The 21,678-nt window shown below is 40.0% G+C and overlaps 2 protein-coding genes across 2 annotated transcripts in view; both read left to right on the forward strand.

The window, feature by feature from the left end:
• LOC133664590 (zinc finger protein 431-like) overlaps positions 1–21,678 on the forward strand; it is a 404,655-nt gene that overhangs the window by 295,712 nt on the left and 87,265 nt on the right. The window lies entirely within an intron of this gene.
• Positions 2,447–13,538, forward strand: LOC133664639 (zinc finger protein 260-like). Its single transcript, XM_062069441.1, has 3 exons — positions 2,447–2,891; positions 6,942–7,157; positions 12,074–13,538. Exons 1-3 carry the CDS (start codon positions 2,768–2,770, stop codon positions 13,315–13,317), a joined length of 1,584 nt encoding a protein of 527 aa, XP_061925425.1. The 5' UTR covers positions 2,447–2,767; the 3' UTR covers positions 13,318–13,538.

Genomic DNA, 21,678 nt, shown 5'->3' on the forward strand with positions numbered 1-21,678 from the left:
AATTTGTTGGAAACGTATTATACCAAATATTGCTAAATAAAATTACCAGGTGTGTGACTGCTAGATATTGGTGAAAAAAACAACAACTACAAAAACGTTCATGTAGCCAAAATATGGTGATCTCACCATATGGTATCATTAAAATACAAACATAAAGGAAATCTGACCTGTTGTGAAATAACTGTAACCCTTGCCTTCTTTATGACTTTGACGCATTCTTGTGTCCATGTTTGTAACACCAAGGTACATGCCTATATCAAAGCACATGTGTGTAACACCAAGGTACATGCCTATATCAAAGTACATGTGTGTAACATCAAGGTACATGCCTATATCAAAGTACATGTGTGTAACATCAAGGTACATGCCAATATCAAAGTACATGTGTGTAACACCAAGGTACATGCCTATATCTGGGCTGACCATACGTCCTCTTTTCCCCGGACATGTCCTTTTTTGCGGGGATGTCCGGGGTGTCCGGGCAGGGTTTCTTAAATGCCTCAAATGTCCGGCGTTTTGAGTTAGGGTTGCGTGTACCGGGTATTTTCAATGTACGTCCAGAGTTAAGAAGAGGTTAAACAAAACAAAGTGTGGAGGCGTGCGTGTAACACGGGTGGGAAATAAGACATATTTCCTCTCATGGCATCCCCTCATATTACCTGCGCCGTTTCCACGTTTAATCTCACGAGTTTAACACACGCGCTCACGTGACCCGCTGCAGCCTATTGCGTGACCCGCTTCGGCCTATCACGTGACCCGCTGCAGCCTATCGCGCTCTATATGATCCACCGTCCCAAGATGGCTGCCAGGTGCGGTGGCTAAGTCTGGGCACATCTGAAGCCGGTAAGTTTTAAAGTTGTCGTTTGCCTGCATATCGTAAAAATCAACCGTCCAACATTTTACAACTAATTTTAAACTTATAGGTGCCGACCATCAGGGCCGAGTTGCGACGAGAGAGTGTCATTAAGCCGAGTTGGTAAGTGAATCTGTTTGCTAATAGTAGCTGCTAGCCGTACCCATGTATTGTCTATGGGCGGTTAGCATCGGCTTTTAATCCCGTTTCCTCCAATGTTTCTGATCCCATTGAATTTATATTTATTTCGAGTCTTTATTTTGGGTACTTACATATGGTGACTGAGTGTTGTGGCGTTTTAAGGCCATGTGCATGTTTTATGCTACGGTAAAGACAATGAATGAACACTGTTACACCCGTCATAGTGACGTCACTGTTATTGTTAATGTTACACCCATCATAGTGACGTCACTGTTATTTTCTATTGTTTAATATTGTTAATGTTACACTCGTCATAGTGACGTCACTGTTATTTTCTATTGTTTAATATTGTTCATGTTACACCCGTCATAGTGACAACACTGTGTACTGTCGTGTTTGTTATTTTGTACATTCATGGGATTGTTTAATATTGTTAATGTTAGCAGTATTATTGCTAATAATTATAATAATAAGTTTAACTTATTTATTGAAGGTCGAACAATAGATGACTTAATGTTGATGTTTATGTGCACACATTGATTGAACTCCGGGTCCTGTGTTTACGTAGGCCAGGTCCCTAAGTCTTGAATGGCGAGCTGTAGATAGGCCTTGAGCCTGAGCCCAAGGATCTCCACCTCTCAACCCCTGAACTCCACCTGCTCTGGTCGGGCCGGTAGGCGAATTATAGCCGAACCCCTTGCCTCGCACCTCATTACTCTGCAGCCCTTTGCACTACCTCATACACACCCTGCCCATAAACTGAACTGTCACTACAAACTGCCATATCCACAACCCCAACCCTGGGACCCCATGTTGAAAATTCCTAGCGCCAACACTGCTGTCAACAGAGGAGAAAAATGCTTTGATTAAATAAATAAATTATTTATAAAGCAAGTTCGAGTATCATTGGCAAATTTTCACCTAGTCCCCGCCTTAGCACGCATATATGTCCTCTTTTGGGGATTTCAGAATATGGTCAGCCTACTATATCAAAGTACATGTGTGTAACAACAAGGTACATGCCTATATCAAAGTACATGGTAGGCGGCCAGAGCTTCAAGCCATCCTTTTCTCCTACCCAACCGTCAGAAATAAAGAGAGGGTCTGGCAAAAAGTTAACAGTGTCTTTTATTAACAACGTTTTTTTGGTAGTCCTCAGCCTTTTCCTCGTTCACCTCTTGTTGGGTTTTCTTGGCTTGGACTCCCATTTCCCACGTAGCAAAAGTCCTGGCAGCAATACATTTTTTTATTTCCGGATGCCTTGAATCCACAACAACACAAATGGGCTTTCATGGAGTCAACACTACATCGCATAAAGTATTAAAAGTCGACATTCGATTCCAAATCAACACCACTCGATAATAAGGAAGCCATTTTGTAGGTTTGTTTATCCCCCTCGACCTTTGACCCGTCAATTGAGAGTCTCGCGAGAACGAGACCACTGAATCCTTGAACTAGTCCATCCAAAGAAGACGAAGGAGTAAAAAGCAAAATGGCGTTTGACAGAGAAGGCCTAAACGTGGCCACTGGCCATTATTGTTTCTCTATTTGTATTTAGTGCATACATGTACGCATATATGTCGTGTAGTAGATGAAACATTGTTAGTCATTGTTTGTATCCGGATACATTAGTCTGAGCGCACTTGTTCGTGTCTTGTTAGCTTAGCTTGCTAGTTAGCTTAGCTTGTTAGCTGCTAACAAAGAGACGGACGTTATCAACACATCGCTAAGTAGAGATCAAATGTGAGTGTAAAGTGTTGTGATTGTGTGAAAATGTGCGAAAGAACGATAGCAAAGTATGAGGAGGAACTTTGTCCAACAAAAGAGGAGAAGGAGCGACGACATCAACTACAGGACGCTGTTTTCAAGAAACATCAAGTTGTGTTACACAGAACAGGTTTGTTTACTTCTTACTCTCACATCTTTACTAACTTTATATTTCATTACTAACAGTTTTCTTCAGTAGGAAGATGGTTTGTCTTGTGGGGATGATGCAATGCTTTGATTGAGATTCTTCATGAAAACGAGACAGTTTGAGGTTGATGTTCCTCTCAGTTTGTAACAATGTGTGATTGATTGATTGATTGAAGGACTTATGAGAAGTTTGCATAGGAAAGGGTACAGTTTCATCACGGTACACATTCACTGCTACAAGTAAGCCTGAGATGGTTTCAGTTCAAATATATTTGAACTCACACATTACTATGTAAAAAGTAGCATTTCAAATACAAATATACTGCAAGAAAATATATACTTTAAAATAAGCAAAAGGCTTTGTATATTCCCAGTTACGAGTAGCCGCAACCTGTAATGTCTTTTCTTTTTGATAGGGAGTTCCACATTTTGGTGGTATAGCAGGCACACGAATTAGAACCTTTTTTTGGAGTGAGATCTGGGTTGAATGTGATTTGTACTCAAATCACATTAAAAAAAATTAACCATCATAACCTTTGGTGTTATGATGGTTAATATATTTTACATTTTTGAAATATCTAAACAGGTACATGGGTATTTTAGTGGCATGGTGTATCTTGTACACCAGACCAACTGCAAGAAGATGTACTCTGTTGGCTACCAAGAGCCTCCCCGCGTTAAGGAAATAATGGTTGGCAGAAAGGTGAGCCCAGGATGGACGGTTGATTAGAAGCCCAATCATTTTGTTTTGGGCTGTCTGGAGTTTGTTTTTCAGGGCTTTCAAGGCGTCATGGTACCAAACAGGAATTCCGTAGTCAAAGTGGGGTTAAATGAGTGCTTGTGTTAGTCTTAAAGGCCTACTGAAATGATTTTTTTTTAATTTAAACGGGGATAGCAGATCTATTCTATGTGTCATACTTGATCATTTCGCGATATTGCCATATTTTTGCTGAAAGGATTTAGTATAGAACAACGACGATAAAGATTGCAACTTTTGGTATCTGATAAAAAAAAAGGCTTGCACCTACCGGAAGTAGCGTGACGTAGTCAGTTGAACATATACGCAAAGTTCCCTATTGTTTACAATGATGGCCGCATGAAGTGAGAGAGATTTGGACAGAGAAAGCGACAATTTCCCCATTAATTTGAGCGAGGATGAAAGATTTGTGGATGAGTAAAGTGCAAGTGAAGGACTAGTGGGGAGTTGAAGCTATTCAGATAGGGAAGATGCTGTGAGAGCCGGGGGTGACCTGATATTCAGCTGGGAATGACTACAACAGTAAATAAACACAAGACATATATATACTCTATTAGCCACAACACAACCAGGCTTATATTTAATATGCCACAAATTAATCCTGCATAAAAACACCTGCGTGTTTGTTATGCTAGCTCCTAGCTCCTCTGCTAGCTCCTAGCTCCATAGAACACGCCAATACAATTCAAACACCTGATCAACACACACAATCACTCAGCCCAAAAGACTGTTTACCTAACCCAAGGTTCATAAAGCTTATATATTTTTAAAAAGTTACGTACGTGACGCGCACATACGGTCAAGTTATCGAATGTTTAGCAGCCAAGGCTGCATACTCACGGTACCTGATATTCAGCTGGGAATGACTACAACAGTAAATAAACACAAGACATATATATACTCTATTAGCCACAACACAACCAGGCTTATATTTAATATGCCACAAATTAATCCTGCATAATAACACCTGTGTGTTTGTTATGCCAGCTCCTAGCTCCTCTGCTAGCTCCTACCTCCATAGAACACGCCAATACAATTCAAACACCTGATCAACACACACAATCACTCAGCCCAAAAGACCGTTCACCTAACCCAAGGTTCATAAAGCTTATATTTTTTTAAAAAGTTACGTACGTGACGCGCACGTACGGTACGGTACGTGTTATGCGAGCTCCTAGCTCCTCTGCTAGCTCCTAGCTCCATAGAACACGCCAATACAATTCAAACACATGATCAACACACACAATCACTCAGCCCAAAAGACCGTTCACCTAACCCAAGGTTCATAAAGCTTATATATTTAAAAAAAGTTACGTACATACGCAAAAAAAAGCCAAAGCTGCATACTCACAGTAGCACGTCTGCGTCTTTGTCATCCAAATCAAAGTAATCCTGGTAAGAGTCTGTGTTGTCCCAGTTCTCTACAGGCGTCTGTGTATCCAAGTCAAAAGTCTTCCTGGTTAGAGTCTCTGTTATCCGAGTTCTTCCATCTTGACTGCATCTTTCGGGAATGTAAACAAAGAAGCGCCGGCTGTGTACTGTTGTGGCTGACTACGTTCGAAAAATACGTCCATTTCGCACCGACAACTTTCTTCTTTGCTTGCTCGGCTTCCTTCTCCATAATGCAATGAACATGATTGAAACAGATTCACGAACACAGATGTCCAGAATACTGTGGAATTATGAAATGAAAACAGAGCTTTTTCGTATTGGCTTCAATGTGGAAGGCATACCCGTGTTCGCCGGTCTACGTCACACGCATACGTCATCCTCAGAGGCGTTTCGAACCGGAAGTTTAGCGGCAAATTTAAAATGTCACTTTATAAGTTAACCCGGCCGTATTGGCATGTGTTATAATGTTAAGATTTCATCATTGATATATAAACTATCAGACTGCGTGGTCGGTAGTAGTGGGTTTCAGTAGGCCTTTAAGTGTATTTCTACCCACCAGCGGGGTGATCTACTTCATTGAAGTAAGGTTGTACGGTATAGTACCAAGATATATCAATCCATCCATTTTCTACCGCTTGTCCCTTTAGGGGTCGCGGGGGGTGCTGGAGTCATTTTTGTTTGTTATAATATTGTAACCCACTTTGACTGTGAAGTTATCTACTTTTCTGAGGTTAGGAATTGACACAAAGACCTGTGTACTTGCAAGTACTGGGGCGAGTCTTAATTTGCGAGTTTGTCATTGAAAGCCTTGCTAGTGTAGGTCTTGAGGATTGTAGCTTTGCTTGTTTTGTGGCCATCAGCCTCAGTTCTGTTCTATACGGATACAGAAAATCATGGAATGATCACTTAAGCCGCATACAGTAGTTCCACTTGTGGTGATCTTTGACTGGTCAGAAGTAACAACGAGGTCTATGATAGTTTAAAAGGACTCACTCACCCTGGTAGTTTGCTCAATGAGCTAAGTGAGGCAATGTTGGTGGCACAGCTTAGTGAAGGTTTTAAAAATGGGGGCATCCTTTCAGAACATACCTGTGTTCCAGTCCCCAAGAAGATGTAAACCTGTATTTACACAAAACTCACACAGTCACTAAATACATTTTATACTGTAATCAAATCTAATTAAAGTTATAATTTCACTTCCTGATTGTGACCTACATGCATCAATAAGTAAAATTAAACATTTTCAATAACCAAAGTAGTCAACACTTGATTTATTAAAAGAACATAAAGGTGACTGACTTTCCTTCAGCGTGTCGTAGATGGTCTCCAATTCCTAAAGAAGAATTGTTGATGGAGATACTCCATAAAAACACCACATAGTAAAACATGTTATTGGTAAAAGTTCCTTTTGGCCCAGCCACCAAAATGACCACAAAAAAGTATTTTGCATGATGACAATAACATACTATTTAAGTGATTTTGGAATTACATTTTTTATTTCCATGATATTGAAGTTATGGTAATGCATATGTCATTACAAGATCATGGTTAAGTTTGGATATAAAGTGTAGGTGTCATAGACCGTATACAGAATAAAATATTTACACACTTTACATCAGTGAGTGTAAAGTTAAGAATGCCTCATTCAATGCTGCCTCGTACTTATAAAAACTTTTCAAATTGCCCCCCTTTAAATTTCCAAGTCTGTTTTTGTACTCACTGTACCACTTTTGAAGGAGGTATTTCCCGTGTTTTTATTGGTTGTTTTGCTACACACTTTTAACACAACACACGAAAGAACACAAATAATGTCATTGTGTTAACAGTGTCAGTCCAAAACTATTTCTATTCTCTCTTAATCTTATTTACTTATTTACCCAACAGACATCCAGCAGGCCCCCCATCTTAAAGAGGAAGAGGAGGATCCACAGCCCCCCCACATGAAAGAGGAAGAGGAGTGTTTGATCACTCAGGAGGGAGAGTGTCTTCTAGGGCAGGAGGAGGATGATGTCACCAAGTTTCCACTGACTGTTGTCTCTGTGAAGACTGAAGAGCATGAAGACAAACCACCTGAGTCCTCACAGCTTCATCACAGTCCAAGTAAGCACAACATCCACATATCATTTTATTCTCAGGGCATTCAATCCATCACAACTGGACTGTTCACTTTGTCTTAGAAGACGTTTGTCCTCTCATCCAAGTAGGCTTCATCACTTCATGCTCATAGACTTCAAGTCTTAATCATTTGAATTTGGAGGGGATCTGCACTCTGTGAGGACTTTTTCTATTGTTCAGAATCATTATAAAAGGCATGATGATGGAAATATTTTTTTAAATCACATTCTAACTCATAAATGTAAATAAAAGTCCACTTGCAATGGAGCCAATGGGAGGTCCTCTATAACCATCCAAAAAGCGCCAACAATACTCCATTTGCATTTTGTGGCTTGAATATCAACCAAGTATTAGTGATATTGTTATTATAAGTGCTAACGCAGACAAACTATTTATAGCTTGTGTGCCTATGATGACATCACAGGCTGGTGAGCTCCTTTCTCACCTCAGTGCTGGTGAAAGATTATTCCAGATCATGAATCGTGCCTCTCACCTGGATAGTAGAAGTATGAGGACGTACTCTGACAAGTTGGTACCCTTTGACAGCCAATTTAGGCCCGAAAAGACGCTTGGCTTCACCCCCTTTTCCGTGCGACGATTATAAGTAATTCTTCATCTAAACGGGAATATAACAAGACTATATCAGTCTGTCATAGTGACAGCAGACCTTGTACAATAAGTGGTGTTTTACGATGTTTGTTGGCTCTCGGGAAGTCTGCAGTGTGTAATATTCAGTGTATTCGATTCCGGTGATTGACGCACAAGTTCTTCTTGCGAGTCAAAATCCAGCACTCCGTTCAACGGGTCCTGTCCCCTCGGCACAGACGGTCTTACCGGCTGCTCCACCGACGTAGGCTCTATTCAGCTGGATGGCGAGTCAATTCGCCTAGTTCTACTACCCTGTGTTGGTTCAGCGTCTGTCCCACTTCCTTTTGTGGTCTACTCGGTAGAGAAGCCTATCTCTTAAAGGCCTACTGAAATGAATTTCTTTTATTTAAACGGGGATAGCAGATCCATTCTATGTGTCATACTTGATCATTTCGCGATATTGCCATATTTTTGCTGAAAGGATTTAGTAGAGAACAATGACGATAAAGTTCGCAACTTTTGGTCGCTGATAAAAAAAGCCTTGCCTATACCGTAAGTAGCGTGACGTTACCAGAGGAAGGACTCCTCACATTTTCCCATTGTTTACAATGCAGCGAGAGAGATTCGGACCGAGAAAGCGACGATTACCCCATTAATTTGAGCGAGGATGAAAGATTTGTGGATGAGGAAAGTGAGAGTGAAGGACTAGCGTGCAGTGCAGGACGTATCTTTTTTTCGCTCTGACCGTAACTTAGGTACAAGGGCTCATTGGATTCCACACTTTCTCCTTTTTCTATTGTGGATCACGGATTTGTATTTTAAACCACCTCGGATACTATATCCTCTTGAAAATGAGAGTCGAGAACGCGAAATGGACATTCACAGTGACTTTTATCTCCACGACAATACATCGGCGAAGCTCTTTAGCTACTGAGCTAACGTGATAGTATCGGGCTCAAATGCAGATAGAACAAATTAAATAAACCCCTGACTAGAAGGATAAACAGAATATCAACAATACTATTAAACCATGGACATGTAAATACACGGTTAATAATTTCCAGCTTGTCGAAGCGTAACAATGCTGTTGCTAACGACGCCATTGAAGCTAACTTAGCAACAGGACCTCACAGAGCTATGATAAAAACATTAGCGCGCCACCTACGCCAGTCAGCCCTCATCTGCTCATCAACACCCGTGCTCACCTGCGTTCTAGCGGTCGACGGTAGGGATGGGCAATACCACACTTTTAGGATTCGATACGATACGATACTTTTTCTTGCATTTTCATCGATACCGATACCAATCATTTCTTATTGGCGATTTTTTTGTCAGTCAAAAATATTATTACTATTGTTATTATTTAAGACAAATCACAAGACAAATACAGACCATTTATACCACATTTATTATGGTCAATATATAATAAAAGTAAAATTAAAATAAATAACATAAATATGAAAAATAAATTAAATTTTATATATAATAACTATATATTATATATAATAATAATTAAATATTAGGGCTTTCCAATTAACAGTCAAATCCGAATTGCAAGAAGCTGCAGTTATTTTTTAAAGTTTGTGATATAATTAGCAATTAATGAAATATGAAATAGGCTAATGTTTTCGAAATGTAAGAAATCATGTCACAGATTAAAACCAAAATCACATTCAATCATATATTCAAGATTTCCTTGGAAAAAAATAAAACTGTAATGCAAAGATGAAGAATCTCCAAATTGTATCTCTTTCTTATCTTGTTTTAAATACTCAAGCAATTTTCAACTAACAGTAAATTCCCCTGTGTGGATATTATTTGAATTTAGGATAATCATTTAAACAAAAATATTCAGTAAACATTACTAAAAACAAAAAAAACAATGCCTGTTTTAAGTCAACAATTGGACAACACTGGATATGCCTGGCTGCATCGCTGTCGGCTGGCTGTGTGTGTGTTGCACGTTGACGACGCTCATTCGCTGTCTCCTGTCACGTGACTGGGCCAGCTCTATCATCTGCCAGGTACAGGGGTGTCCCAGCACATAGTAAGTTAAGTAAGTCATCAAAAACATCTGAAAGTGATGCTTGCACCCCCCACACGCCGTTTTTTGGTTTATATCAATACTTTTTTCAGAAAAGTGATGCCAAATGAGTAGCGTGTGAGTATCGATATATAGATACCACAGGATCGATACGCACATCCCTAATCGACGGCGCGACGAAGGACTTTACCCGATCATCCGTGCGGTCGGCGGCTAGCGTCGGCTAGCGCGTCTGCTATCCAAGTCAAAGTCCTCCTGGTTGTGTTGCTACAGCCAGCCGCTAATACACCGATCCCACCTACAACTTTCTTCTTTGCAGTCTTCATTGTTCATTAAACAAATTGCAAAAGATTCACCAACACAGATGTCCAGAATACTGTGGAATTTTGAGATGAAAACAGAGCTTTTTTGTATTGGATTCAATGGGGTACCAATACTTCCATTTCAACCATCGACGTCACGCGCATACGTCATCATACATAGACGTTTTCAACCGGAAGTTTAGCGGGAAATTTAAAATTGCACTTTATAAGTTAACCCGGCCGTATTGGCATGTGTTGCAATGTTAAGATTTCATCTTTGATATACAAACTATCAGACTGCGTGGTCGGTAGTAGTGGCTTTCAGTAGGCCTTTAAGACCGAGTAAAAAAAAAACAAATCCCGCTGTTTAATGGTAGCTTGCCTCTAATGAACCTTGGCTTTTGTCACTGACTAGGTTAGATTCGAGGGCTGGGGAAAGGAAAAGCCCTTCAGGACATATTATAAGTGGACTGCATCAGAGTGACCCTTCAGAGCTAGGTGTTGGACACATAGTAGTCCTAGCGTTTTACATCAAGGACGCGATGGTACAATAAGGGATGAAATCTTGATACTTTTTATAATGCTTTTTATTGCAGGTTCAATAGCGTAAGCGTTGCACAGCGTCAATAAATCATCCACAATAATAATGAAAAATTGTAAAATGTAATAAATGGCTAATCAATGGGTATCTAATTCAGTTCAAATAGAAGTTCGTTTGGATCTTACTGTGCAAGGTCCTTTGGGGAATGTCCCAAAAAGGGGAAAGCTCGAAACGGTCCCCAAAAAGCATTAAATACGATGTTCAGAGGCATTAAAATATTCATCCAATTGTAGGCCAGGACCGATATAAATGAAAATAAACCTAATAACTTAATTCTTGCCGTCATCAATACATTGCTATGTCCGTGTGTGTTAAACTGGACTAAGAGGTCTCACTCTGCATCGCTTTCAGCACACGAGCATGTTTATTTGACAGTAGACTTACATGAATAAAGTGAGCCTCTTGTCAGTAATTCACAATCTTTGTTTCGGTTACTTGCAGTTCTCCTCCACACGTTTTCCTGTGTGCAGTAGTGTTAGCGACACTCGCCTTCATGTTGGAGATGGAACTAGTCATTTTAATACAACGCTGAAGTACATGCCCCCATCTCGCTACCCGGGATATGCCTGTTATATGATTCTTTAATTTTGGGCCTTTTAAAATCAGCATGTCCTGTGAAATTATGTCTGAAAACCTTTGACAAGTTGACTTCATGTCCATTAGGACTTTTCAAAGTGTAGAATACCATTCGCCTTAAACAGAATATTCTACTTTGAAAGTAAACTGGATCATTTATTTTGTGTTCATGCATGACTTCCTGTCCCACACGAGCAGATTTTAGCTCAATTGGACCGCCTTGTTGTGTCGACCAATAAATATAGAAGCCAGGCGGTGGAAACTGACACATTGACTTGAAAACAAAAAACGGAACGAGTCTGTCGGCGTGGCGCCACCGTCCAGTGGAAATCCCCGGTTACACTTACAAACGTTGCTTGGCGAGATATCTAGAGAAATCATACACTTTCAACCCACAGCACTCGCAGTGAGCAAACTCGACCACAAGATGGCGTCATAGCAGAGACAACAATACAGAATACAGATTTACACTGTAAACGACCTAATCTTTTCTACACGTTTATACATCAGTAAATGACATTAAAATCGCAGGGGGCGCTGGAGCCTATCCCAGCTGCACTCAAGTTAAAGGGAATTTATCGCAATATAGATTTTAGGCCATATTGCCCACCCCTCGTAAAAAGTGGTCTTCTTTTCCTGTGAATAATGTTGTAAAGAGCAGTGTGTTTGTTTTCAGGCCAATTCATATAATAACTTGTTATTTTAAGTACATGAAAACGCACTGAATGCCTCATGTGACTGAGCAAATCTGGACATTTCTCAAGCATGTTTGTCATTTTGTGTCCTACAGATGTCTGTGAAGAACAGCTTCTGCCTGAAAAACAGGAGTGTAGCTTCAGGATGGTGAAGGAGGATCCATCAAAGAGGAAGACCAGGCGCCACGGACCCTCTAGCGTCGACTTTTCCTCTTTAACACAGACCCTTCCCTGTAAAAAGGAAGAGGAAAACTCACTGACCCTCCACATTAAAGAGGAAGAGGAGGAACACTGCATCAGTCAGCCTAAATGGTTGGAGGAGTTCCCAGTGACTGGTGTCCCTGTGAAGAGTGAAGAGGTAAAAGGTGAAAGTGAGGAGAAGAGAGAGGCGGAGCCTCCAAGCAGCAGCTCAACACAACACATGACAACAGAAGCTGATGGAGACCACTGTGGAGGATCACAAGCAGACAAGCTCTTAGCTCCACTATCAGATAGTGAGGACACAACGTCACACTCTCCTGACACTGATGATGAAGACTCTAAAGATGATAAGACATGTCACACTGACAACACTCACTTCAAATGTTCTCACTGTGACAAAACCTTCAAATACCATTGGTATCTTAAAAGACACATGAGAACACACACTGGAGAAAAACCTTTTATCTGTTCAATATGTGGTAAAGGTTTTGTAGAAAGTCGCAATTTGAAAGTACACATGAGAAGACACACTGGTGAAAAACCTTTTTCTTGTTCAATATGTGGTCAAGGTTTTGCACAAAGTTTATGTTTAAAAAAACACAGAACAAGACACACTGGAGAAAAATCTTTTATATGTTCAATCTGTAGTAAAGGTTTTGTAGAAAGTCACAAATTGAAAGTGCACATGAGAACACACACTGGTGAAAACCCTTTTTCCTGTTCAATCTGTGGTAAAGCTTTTGTACAATGTAACCATTTGAAAAGACACATGAAAACACACACTGGTGAAAAACCTTTTACTTGTTCAATCTGTGGTAAAGGTTTTGCAGAAAGTCACAAATTGAAAGTGCACATGAGAACACACACTGGTGAAAAAACGTTTTCCTGTTCAATCTGTAGTAAAGGTTTTTTAGAAAGTTGCAGTTTGAATGTACACATGAGAACACACACTGGTGAAAAACCTTTTTCCTGTTCAATCTGTGGTAAAGCTTTTGTACAATGTAACCATTTGAAAAGACACATAAGAACACACACTGGTGAAAAACCATTTTCTTGTTTAATCTGTGGTAAAGGTTTTACACAAAATCAGTGTTTGAAAAGACACAAGAGAACACACAGTGGTGAAAAATCACATTAGTGTTCAATCTGCAACAGAAGCTTTTGTGACCGACCAAACTTTGTAAAACACATGAGGACACACCCTGGAGATAAAGTGTTGAGTTGCAGTGTGTGTGGTGAAAGATTCTCTTCTAAGTACCAGTGTAAGAAACACAAGTGTGCTGGTGAGAACAGCAGCAGCAAATGAAACTGCAGGATTTGAAATAAATTTAATTTTGAATTTCTAACATCAGCACATATAACATGTGTGACATTGTTGTTTGTGTAACAATTTTTTAAATATGCTTCTACAAACCCCGTTTCCATATGAGTTGGGAAATTGTGTTAGATGTAAATATAAACGGAATACAATGATTTGCAAATCCTTTTCAACCCATATTCAATTGAATGCACTACAAAGACTTATTTGATGTTCAAACTCATAAACTTTTATTTTTTGCAAATAATTAACTTAGAATTTCATGGCTGCAACACATGCCAAAGTAGTTGGGAAAGGGCATGTTCACCACTGTGTTACATGGCCTTTCCTTTTAACAACACTCAGTAGATGTTTGGGAACTGAGGAGACACATTTTTGAAGCTTCTCAGGTGGAATTCTTTCCCATTCTTGCTTGATGTACAGCTTAAGTTGTTCAACAGTCCGGGGGTCTCCGTTGTGCTATTTTAGGCTTCATAATGCGCCACACATTTTCAATGGGAGACAGGTCTGGACTACAGGCAGGCCAGTCTAGTACCCGCACTCTTTTACTATGAAGCCACGTTGATGTAACACGTGGCTTGGCATTGTCTTGCTGAAATAAGCAGGGGCGTCCATGGTAACGTTGCTTGGATGGCAACATATGTTGCTCCAAAACCTGTATATACCTTTCAGCATTAATGGCGCCTTCACAGATGTGTAAGTTACCCATGTCTTGGGCACTAATACACCCCCATACCATCACAGCTGCTGGCTTTCCAACTTTGCGCCTATAACAATCCGGATGGTTCTTTTCCTCTTTGGTCCGGAGGACACGACGTCCACAGTTTCCAAAAACAATTTGAAATGTGGACTCGTCAGACCACAGAACACTTTTCCACTTTGTATCAGTCCATCTTAGATGAGCTCAGGCCCAGCGAAGCCGACGGCGTTTCTGGGTGTTGTTGATAAACGGTTTTCGCCTTGCATAGGAGAGTTTTAACTTGCACTTACAGATGTAGTGACCAACTGTAGTTACTGACAGTGGGTTTCTGAAGTGTTCCTGAGCCCATGTGGTGATATCCTTTACACACTGGTGTCGCTTGTTGATGCAGTACAGCCTGAGGGATCGAAGGTCACAGGCTTAGCTGCTTACGTGCAGTGATTTCTCCAAATTCTCTGAACCCTTTGATGATATTACAGACCGTAGATGGTGAAATCCCTAAATTCCTTGCAATAGCTGGTTGAGAAAGGTTTTTCTTAAACTGTTCAACAATTTGCTCACGCATTTGTTGACAAAGTGGTGACCCTCGCCCCATCCTTGTTTGTGAATGACTGAGCATTTCATTGAATCTACTTTTATACCCAATCATGGCACCCACCTGTTCCCAATTTGCCTGTTCACCTGTGGGATGTTCCAAATAAGTGTTTGATGAGCATTCCTCAACTTTATCAGTATTTATTGCCACCTTTCCCAACTTCTTTGTCACATGTTGCTGGCATCAAATTCTAAAGTTAATGATTATTTGCAAAAAAAAAAAAGTTTATCAGTTTGAACATCAAATATGTTGTCTTTGTAGCATATTCAACTGAATATGGGTTGAAAATGATTTGCAAATCATTGTATTCTGTTTATATTTACATCTAACACAATTTCCCAACTCATATGGAAACGGGGTTTGTACATGACTATGCCACATGTTGAGTCCAAGAGTGCGAAACAGAATGATAAAATATATATACACTATAACCACATATAAACCTGTTTGATGTTTCGAAGAGTTGCTGGGGATCAATTTTGGTTCAGATCAGGTAGAGGTTGAGCTGAGCCATGATTTATGGCAGTTTTAAAATTTAGTAGGGAAGTCTGAATTTTACGGTCTGTTGGTAGTGCATTTCACTGTGTGGTGGCGACATAGTAGAATGCATTTTTTCCCATGAGAGTCTTGAATTTGGGGGGGGGGGGGCGAGGTCTGAGGAACTCCCTTTCATGTAGTACCTGTGAGCATCACTTACTCTGGTAAAATAGTTCGACAGGTACTTGGGGACAGTTTCTCTGAGTATTTTGAATACCAGGCACATTGCAATTTGGTGTACTATTTCCTCAACTCTAAGCCATCCTAATTTGGTAAAGTGGGCTTGAGTTAGGTAAATCCTGTATGGGAGGTCGAGCAGGAGTCTCACCAGCTTGTTTTGGGAAGTTTGCAGTTTCGTTTTTAGTGGCTTGGGGATACTGGTGAACCATGAGGTGCAGGCGTAGTCAAAATGACACTGTATGAGGGCACCGGCAAGGGTCTTAAGTGTATCCCTGTTGATAAACGCAGAAATCCTGCCCAAAAATCTAGTTTTATTACTGATCTTGGTGATTGCTTTTAATGCCATTTTTTCACCCAAGAGAGTGTTGTCCAATATACAACCTAGGTAAATTACTTTGTCTTTGCTGGTGATTATGGTATCACCTGCTTTAAAGGCCTACTGAAACCCACTACTACCGATCACGCAGTCTGATAGTTTATATATCAATGATGAAATCTTAACATTGCAACACATGCCGATACGGCCGGGTTAACTTATAAAGTGCAATTTTAAATTTCCCGGGGAACTTCCGGTTCAAAACACCTTTGAGGATGACGTATGCGCGTGACGTAGCCAGTAGAACACAGGTATGGCTTCCCCATTGAAGCCAATACGAAATAGCTGTTTTCATCTCATTATTCCACAGTATTCTGGACATTTGTGTTGGGGAATCTGTTGCAATTTGTTCATTGCATTATGGAGAAAGAAGCTGAGCAAGCAAAGAAGAAAGTCGGTGCGAAGCGGAGTATTTTGCGAGGGAAGTCAGCAACACACCACAGTCGGTGTTTCATTGTTTACATTCCCGAAAGATGCAGTCAAGATCGAAGAACTCGGACAACAGAGACTCTTACCAGGAGGACTTTGACTTCGTTAACAGACGCAGACGCGATACCGTGAGTACGCAAAAATATGGCAATATCGCGAAATGATCAAGTATGACACATAGAATAGATCTGCTATCCCCGTTTAAATAAAAAAAAATCATTTCAGTAGGCCTTTAAAATGACTAGTTCCATCTCCAACATGAAAGCGAGTGTTGCCAACACTACTACACACAGGAAAACGTGTGGAGGAGAATTGCAAGTAGTCGAAACAAAGATTGTGAATGACTGACAAGAGGCTCACTTTGTTCATGTAAGTCTACTGTGGAATTAACATGCTCAGGTGCTGAGAGCGATGCACGGAGTGAGACATCTTAGTCCAATTTAAAATCCAGAGACCAAGAAGGAAACACACTGACATAGCAATGTATTGATGACGGCAATAATTAAGTTATTGGGTTTATTTTCATTTACCATATTTTTCAGACTTATAAGGCACATTTAGAATCTTTTAACTTTCTCAAAAATCGACAGTGTGCCTTATAACCCGGTGCGCCTAATGTACGGAATAATTCTGGTTGTGCTTACCGACCTCGAAACAATTTTATTTGGTACATGGTGTAATGATAAGTGTGACCAGTAGATGGTAGTCACACATAAAAGATATGTGTAGACTGCAATATGACGCCAGTAAAGAACACTAAAACTTTAAATGTTCCATTGAAAATAAAGAACATTACACACGGCACTCAAAAATCTGTCAAAATGTTTTAGTACGACTTTGAAGCCGCACCGCTTGATGGATTGTCGGTCCATTACGGCTACCGTAGTCAGAGATACAAGTATTACTATGGTGTGTGTATAAGGACTGCAAATTGGCACCCATTAGCAGACATATTACCTGGTGTTTTGTTTCACAATATTATGCAAAACCAACTTTTTTTACCTTCTGGTACCTGCTGACGTGTATTTGGGATCTGCATAAGTCCTGAAAATGTGCACACATCCGCCATTGTAGTCCGTGCCGATTCCATAGTCTATCTAAGCTTCTTCTTTTTCTCTATCTTCTTGTTATGGGACATTCATCCTCTGCTGTTGCCATTTCTAATATAAAGTAGTGGAAAGATCTTACTTATATCTGTCAGTAAACTCGCCATGAAATCGCTAAAACATACCGTTGTAGTGAGTTTACATTATTCACCCAAGGAACTTTGGTTATTAGAGTTCCGGTTGGACGGTTTTTCACGGGACACATTTCGGGCGTTGTTGTTGCACTAGTGAGCCACAGATGAGAAGATGCTGCTCCGTTATTGATTGAAGTAAAGTCTGATTGTCATTAAAACAGCTAGCTCCATCTTTTGACACTTCTTCCACTCCCGTCCTTGCACGCTACACCGCTACAACAAAGATGACGGGGAGACGACGCTGTCCAAGTGGAGGCACGTAAATAAGACCGCCCACAAAACGGTGCATCCTGAAGAGACTGTCAGAAAGTGACTTGAAGATGATGTGTAAAACATCATCAATGCAACCTTTTGCTTCTGAGGTTCCGCAGCCTCCGAAGCAGAACCTCCAGGTTCTGTAACAGCTTCTTCCCTCAGGCCGTAAGACTCTTGAACGCATCATAATTAAATTATCCCCTCAACTCCCCCCAAAATGGATTAACTCGCTGGAATAAAAAAGACAATATAACATACATCCATAAACGTGGACGCATGTGAAAAAGTGCAATATATTTATCTGTACAGTAACCTATTTATTTATTTATATATAGGGATGATACTCAAAACCGGTTTTCCCGGTTGTTCGATAAGAAAAAAACTTTTTGAGGACCGGTACCCGTTATCGAGACCACTATAGAAAACAAAAAGAGTTGGTTCTTCATTCGAATCCCGTTCCGACCAGAAATGCCCCGTGAGACATCACAAGAAATGACATCACATAGCTCAGTCATTAGGCGCAGATAGCGAAAGCAGGAAAAACAATGGACGGGAAAAAGCGCTCCAAGGTGTAATAAAGTTCAAAACAAAAGGTATAATCCAATGAATAACTTTACTGAGAGATTTGAGCAGGGTACAAACACATGACGAACACTTTTACGACCAACCGGAAACATAGCAACCAGGCTAGCAACGCACCTCCTTTACGGCAGCTGTCCCAACGTTCTTAAAGCAACCGCAGCACATACATATATATATATATATATATATACAACACATCTCCCTTTTTTAACTTTTGTTTTTCTTTCCTTGTAAACAAAACAAAATCACACCGTATATGTGTTGTCTGTCTAATTATAAATAATGCAGACGAGGCGTGTTGGCTGAGTTCTTGACGTTTACTTTCACAGCGTGCTCATAACAACAACACTTTTCGGGGCTACCGGGCATGCTCGTCACTCCCGTTACATGCTGGGTAGTGTAGTTGTTATATTCCCTAGCCTAGCTCATAACATCACATCTTTCCCCCTATAAAGAAATAATGTTAACTCAATAAAGTGTATTTCTTTTTTAGCTTTAACTTTTCATTTTTTTAGCATTGTAACCACATTTGCAAACAACTTTTCTCTTCATAGAATTTTCTTTCAATAAAGAAATAAAGTGCGAAAATGTCAAAGTATCATAACAAACAGTTATGTCATCACTTTTTCTTTTTTCTTTTTTTTTTTTCTATAAACAACTCGAAAAAACCAAGAGTTCTTAACAACTCTCAATCAGCCTCTTAGGTGGCTGAACATGTCTCTTAGGTCTAGACAGTCTCTCAACAGCAGGTGACGCGGACACTGCTGTCAGTCCTTGGTCAGCACGGTCAGGCTCCGTGTCAGCAAGTTCTGCAGGTCCAGCTGAGTCCTGTTGAGCCTTTTCCTGAGTAATAGCTGTAGTTAGTATGTTCCAATAGCAGCAGAAGTGCACTTTTTGGAGAGCTGTATTATTTTCAGTTTTGTGCCCAAGGGACTGATTTTATTTAACACTATATTATTATTTATACACCTATAGTGATCACAGAGACAGGTTGTTTTTGTATTACTGTATATATTTGTTTTTCTGAAAAATCCCACTTAATATGCTTTGGGTAACAGCCAATATCTATTTATTTTATTTTATTTTTTTAGGGGGGTAACAGTCAATATTTATTTATTTATTAGATTTTATTTTTTTCTTATATAATAAAAGTGAGCTTTTGTTAAACCAAATATTGTGTGTTTTTTTCCATATACAACAACCTATCTGGACTCCATAAGAGAATCGATAAGGAATCGGTTCGATAAGAGGATTCGATAATAGGCTTGAACTCGATAATTTCTTATCAAACATCATCCCTATTTATATATGCACCTTATTGCATTTTTATCCTGCACTACCATAAGCTTATGTAACGAAATTTCGTTCTTATCTGTACTGTAAAGTTCAAATTTGAATGACAATAAAAAGGAAGTCTAAGTCTATTTTGAGCAAAGAACCACCATTACATGTTATGTAGACCACAGGGAAGTATTTTACATTTAGAAAATAAATATATATATTTATAACTCCTATGGGCCTTATAATCTGGTGTGCCTTTTGTATGAAAATAGACCTGACTAGACCCGCTCATCGACAGTGTGCCTTATAATCCGGTGCGCCCTATGGCCCAGAAAATACGGTACACCGTTCCCGGCCTACAATTGCATGAATATATTAATGCCTCTGGACATCGTATTTAATGTTTTTTAATACCATTTAAGGCCTTAATTAAGAAAAAGTCAATTTAATGACTTTTAATGCTTTTTAATGACCCGCGGAAAGCCTTAAACAAAATGTGAACCGATCGATACAAAAATCGACAGTAACAATACCAAGTATAATATCAGTATAAGGTTGATACAGTGGTTTGATCGATATTTTGTATTATATATATTTTGTGTAGATAGAAACACGTTACATTAGAAAGTTCCTAAATAAAAAATATTGTTAATGGAATTATTGAAACATTTCTAGGATGTATTTACGATTTTTACAAGAATTTGATAGAATTTAATACATTCTGAGGCCAGCATGGCTCGGTTAGTAGGGCGGCCGTGCCAGCAACTCAACGGTTCCAGGTTCGATCCTAGTCACTGCCGTTGTGTTCTTGAGCAAGGTACTTCACCCACCTGCTCCCAGTGCCACACACACTGGTTTAAATGTAACTTAGATCAGTGTTTTTCAACCTTTTTTGAGGCAAGGCACATTTTTGTCATAAAAAAAATCCGGAGGCACACCACCAGCAGAAAACTTTAAAAAATGTAACTCCACCAAGTCATCGTGTCTTATTTTGAGTGTGTTGGTGTCTTCCTGTGTGTAGTGCTTTAGTTCTTGTCCTGCTTATTTTGGTGGCCCTTCCTGTATTGCCAGTGTTTTCCTGTAGTGGCTTCATGTCTTCCTTTGAGCGCTATTCCGCGCACCTGCTTTGTGTTAGCAAGCAAGGCTATTTACGTTGTTGCTATCCTTCTTTGTGTGGACATTGTTGATTGTCATGTCACGTACGGATGTACTTTGTGGACGCCGTAAGTTTTTGCTGTCGTCCAGCATTCTATCTCTGTTTACTTTGTAGCCAGTTCAGTTTGACTTTTGTTTTGCATAGCCTTTTCCTTTCGTTCATTTTGAGTTTAAGCATTACATATCCTTTTTACCTGCACCCTGCCTCCCACTGTGGTCTGCATATCGGGATCACAACAAACCATCCTCGTCTCACCCGACACATTCCGACTTTTACAAAGCAATGCTGCCACCTACTGACATGGAGTCTTACGTGGTTACCCTGCCGAGTTTTACACAGCACAGACACTAAGCAACGGCACATTATTGGCAGATTCTAATGATTGATTTGCAAAAAATATTTTTGGGATAAATTAGGTGAAGTTGCATAATTTCCCACGGCACACCAGACAATATCTCACGGCACACTAGTGTGCCGCGGTACAGTGGTTGAAAAACACTGACTTAGATAATGGGTTTCACTATGTTGAACAATTTCCCTTGTGGATCATTAAAGTTTGTCTAAGTCCAAGTCTAAAGAATCAGAATCAGAATCAGCTATATTGTCATTACACAGGGTAACGAGATTGAGGCCATTCCATACAGTGCGATAAAACAAATGTACACTCTATACAGAGGGTGAAATGAATATGTACATGAATATCTACATGACAGGGTGGTTGGTGGAATGGGTTATTGCACCGAAGAGAAGGCAGTTATGAGGGACAATGGGGAAGACTGTTCAGGGTGGTTATGGCCCTGGGGAAGAAGCCTGTTCGTCTTGGATTTAATGGACCTGTAGCGCTTCCCAG

Source organism: Entelurus aequoreus, linkage group LG14 (assembly GCF_033978785.1).
Source record: "Entelurus aequoreus isolate RoL-2023_Sb linkage group LG14, RoL_Eaeq_v1.1, whole genome shotgun sequence".
In the NCBI taxonomy this organism is placed as follows: domain Eukaryota; kingdom Metazoa; phylum Chordata; class Actinopteri; order Syngnathiformes; family Syngnathidae; genus Entelurus; species Entelurus aequoreus.

Excerpts from the sequence above, each read along its gene's own strand:
- LOC133664639 (XM_062069441.1), top strand. The coding sequence starts at position 2,768 with ATGTGCGAAAGAACGATAGCAAAGTATGAGGAGGAACTTTGTCCAACA. Across the intron at positions 2,892-6,941 it reads AGTTGTGTTACACAGAACAG|ACATCCAGCAGGCCCCCCAT; the intron begins GTTTGTTTACTT and ends TTTACCCAACAG. Across the intron at positions 7,158-12,073 it reads ACAGCTTCATCACAGTCCAA|ATGTCTGTGAAGAACAGCTT; the intron begins GTAAGCACAACA and ends TGTGTCCTACAG.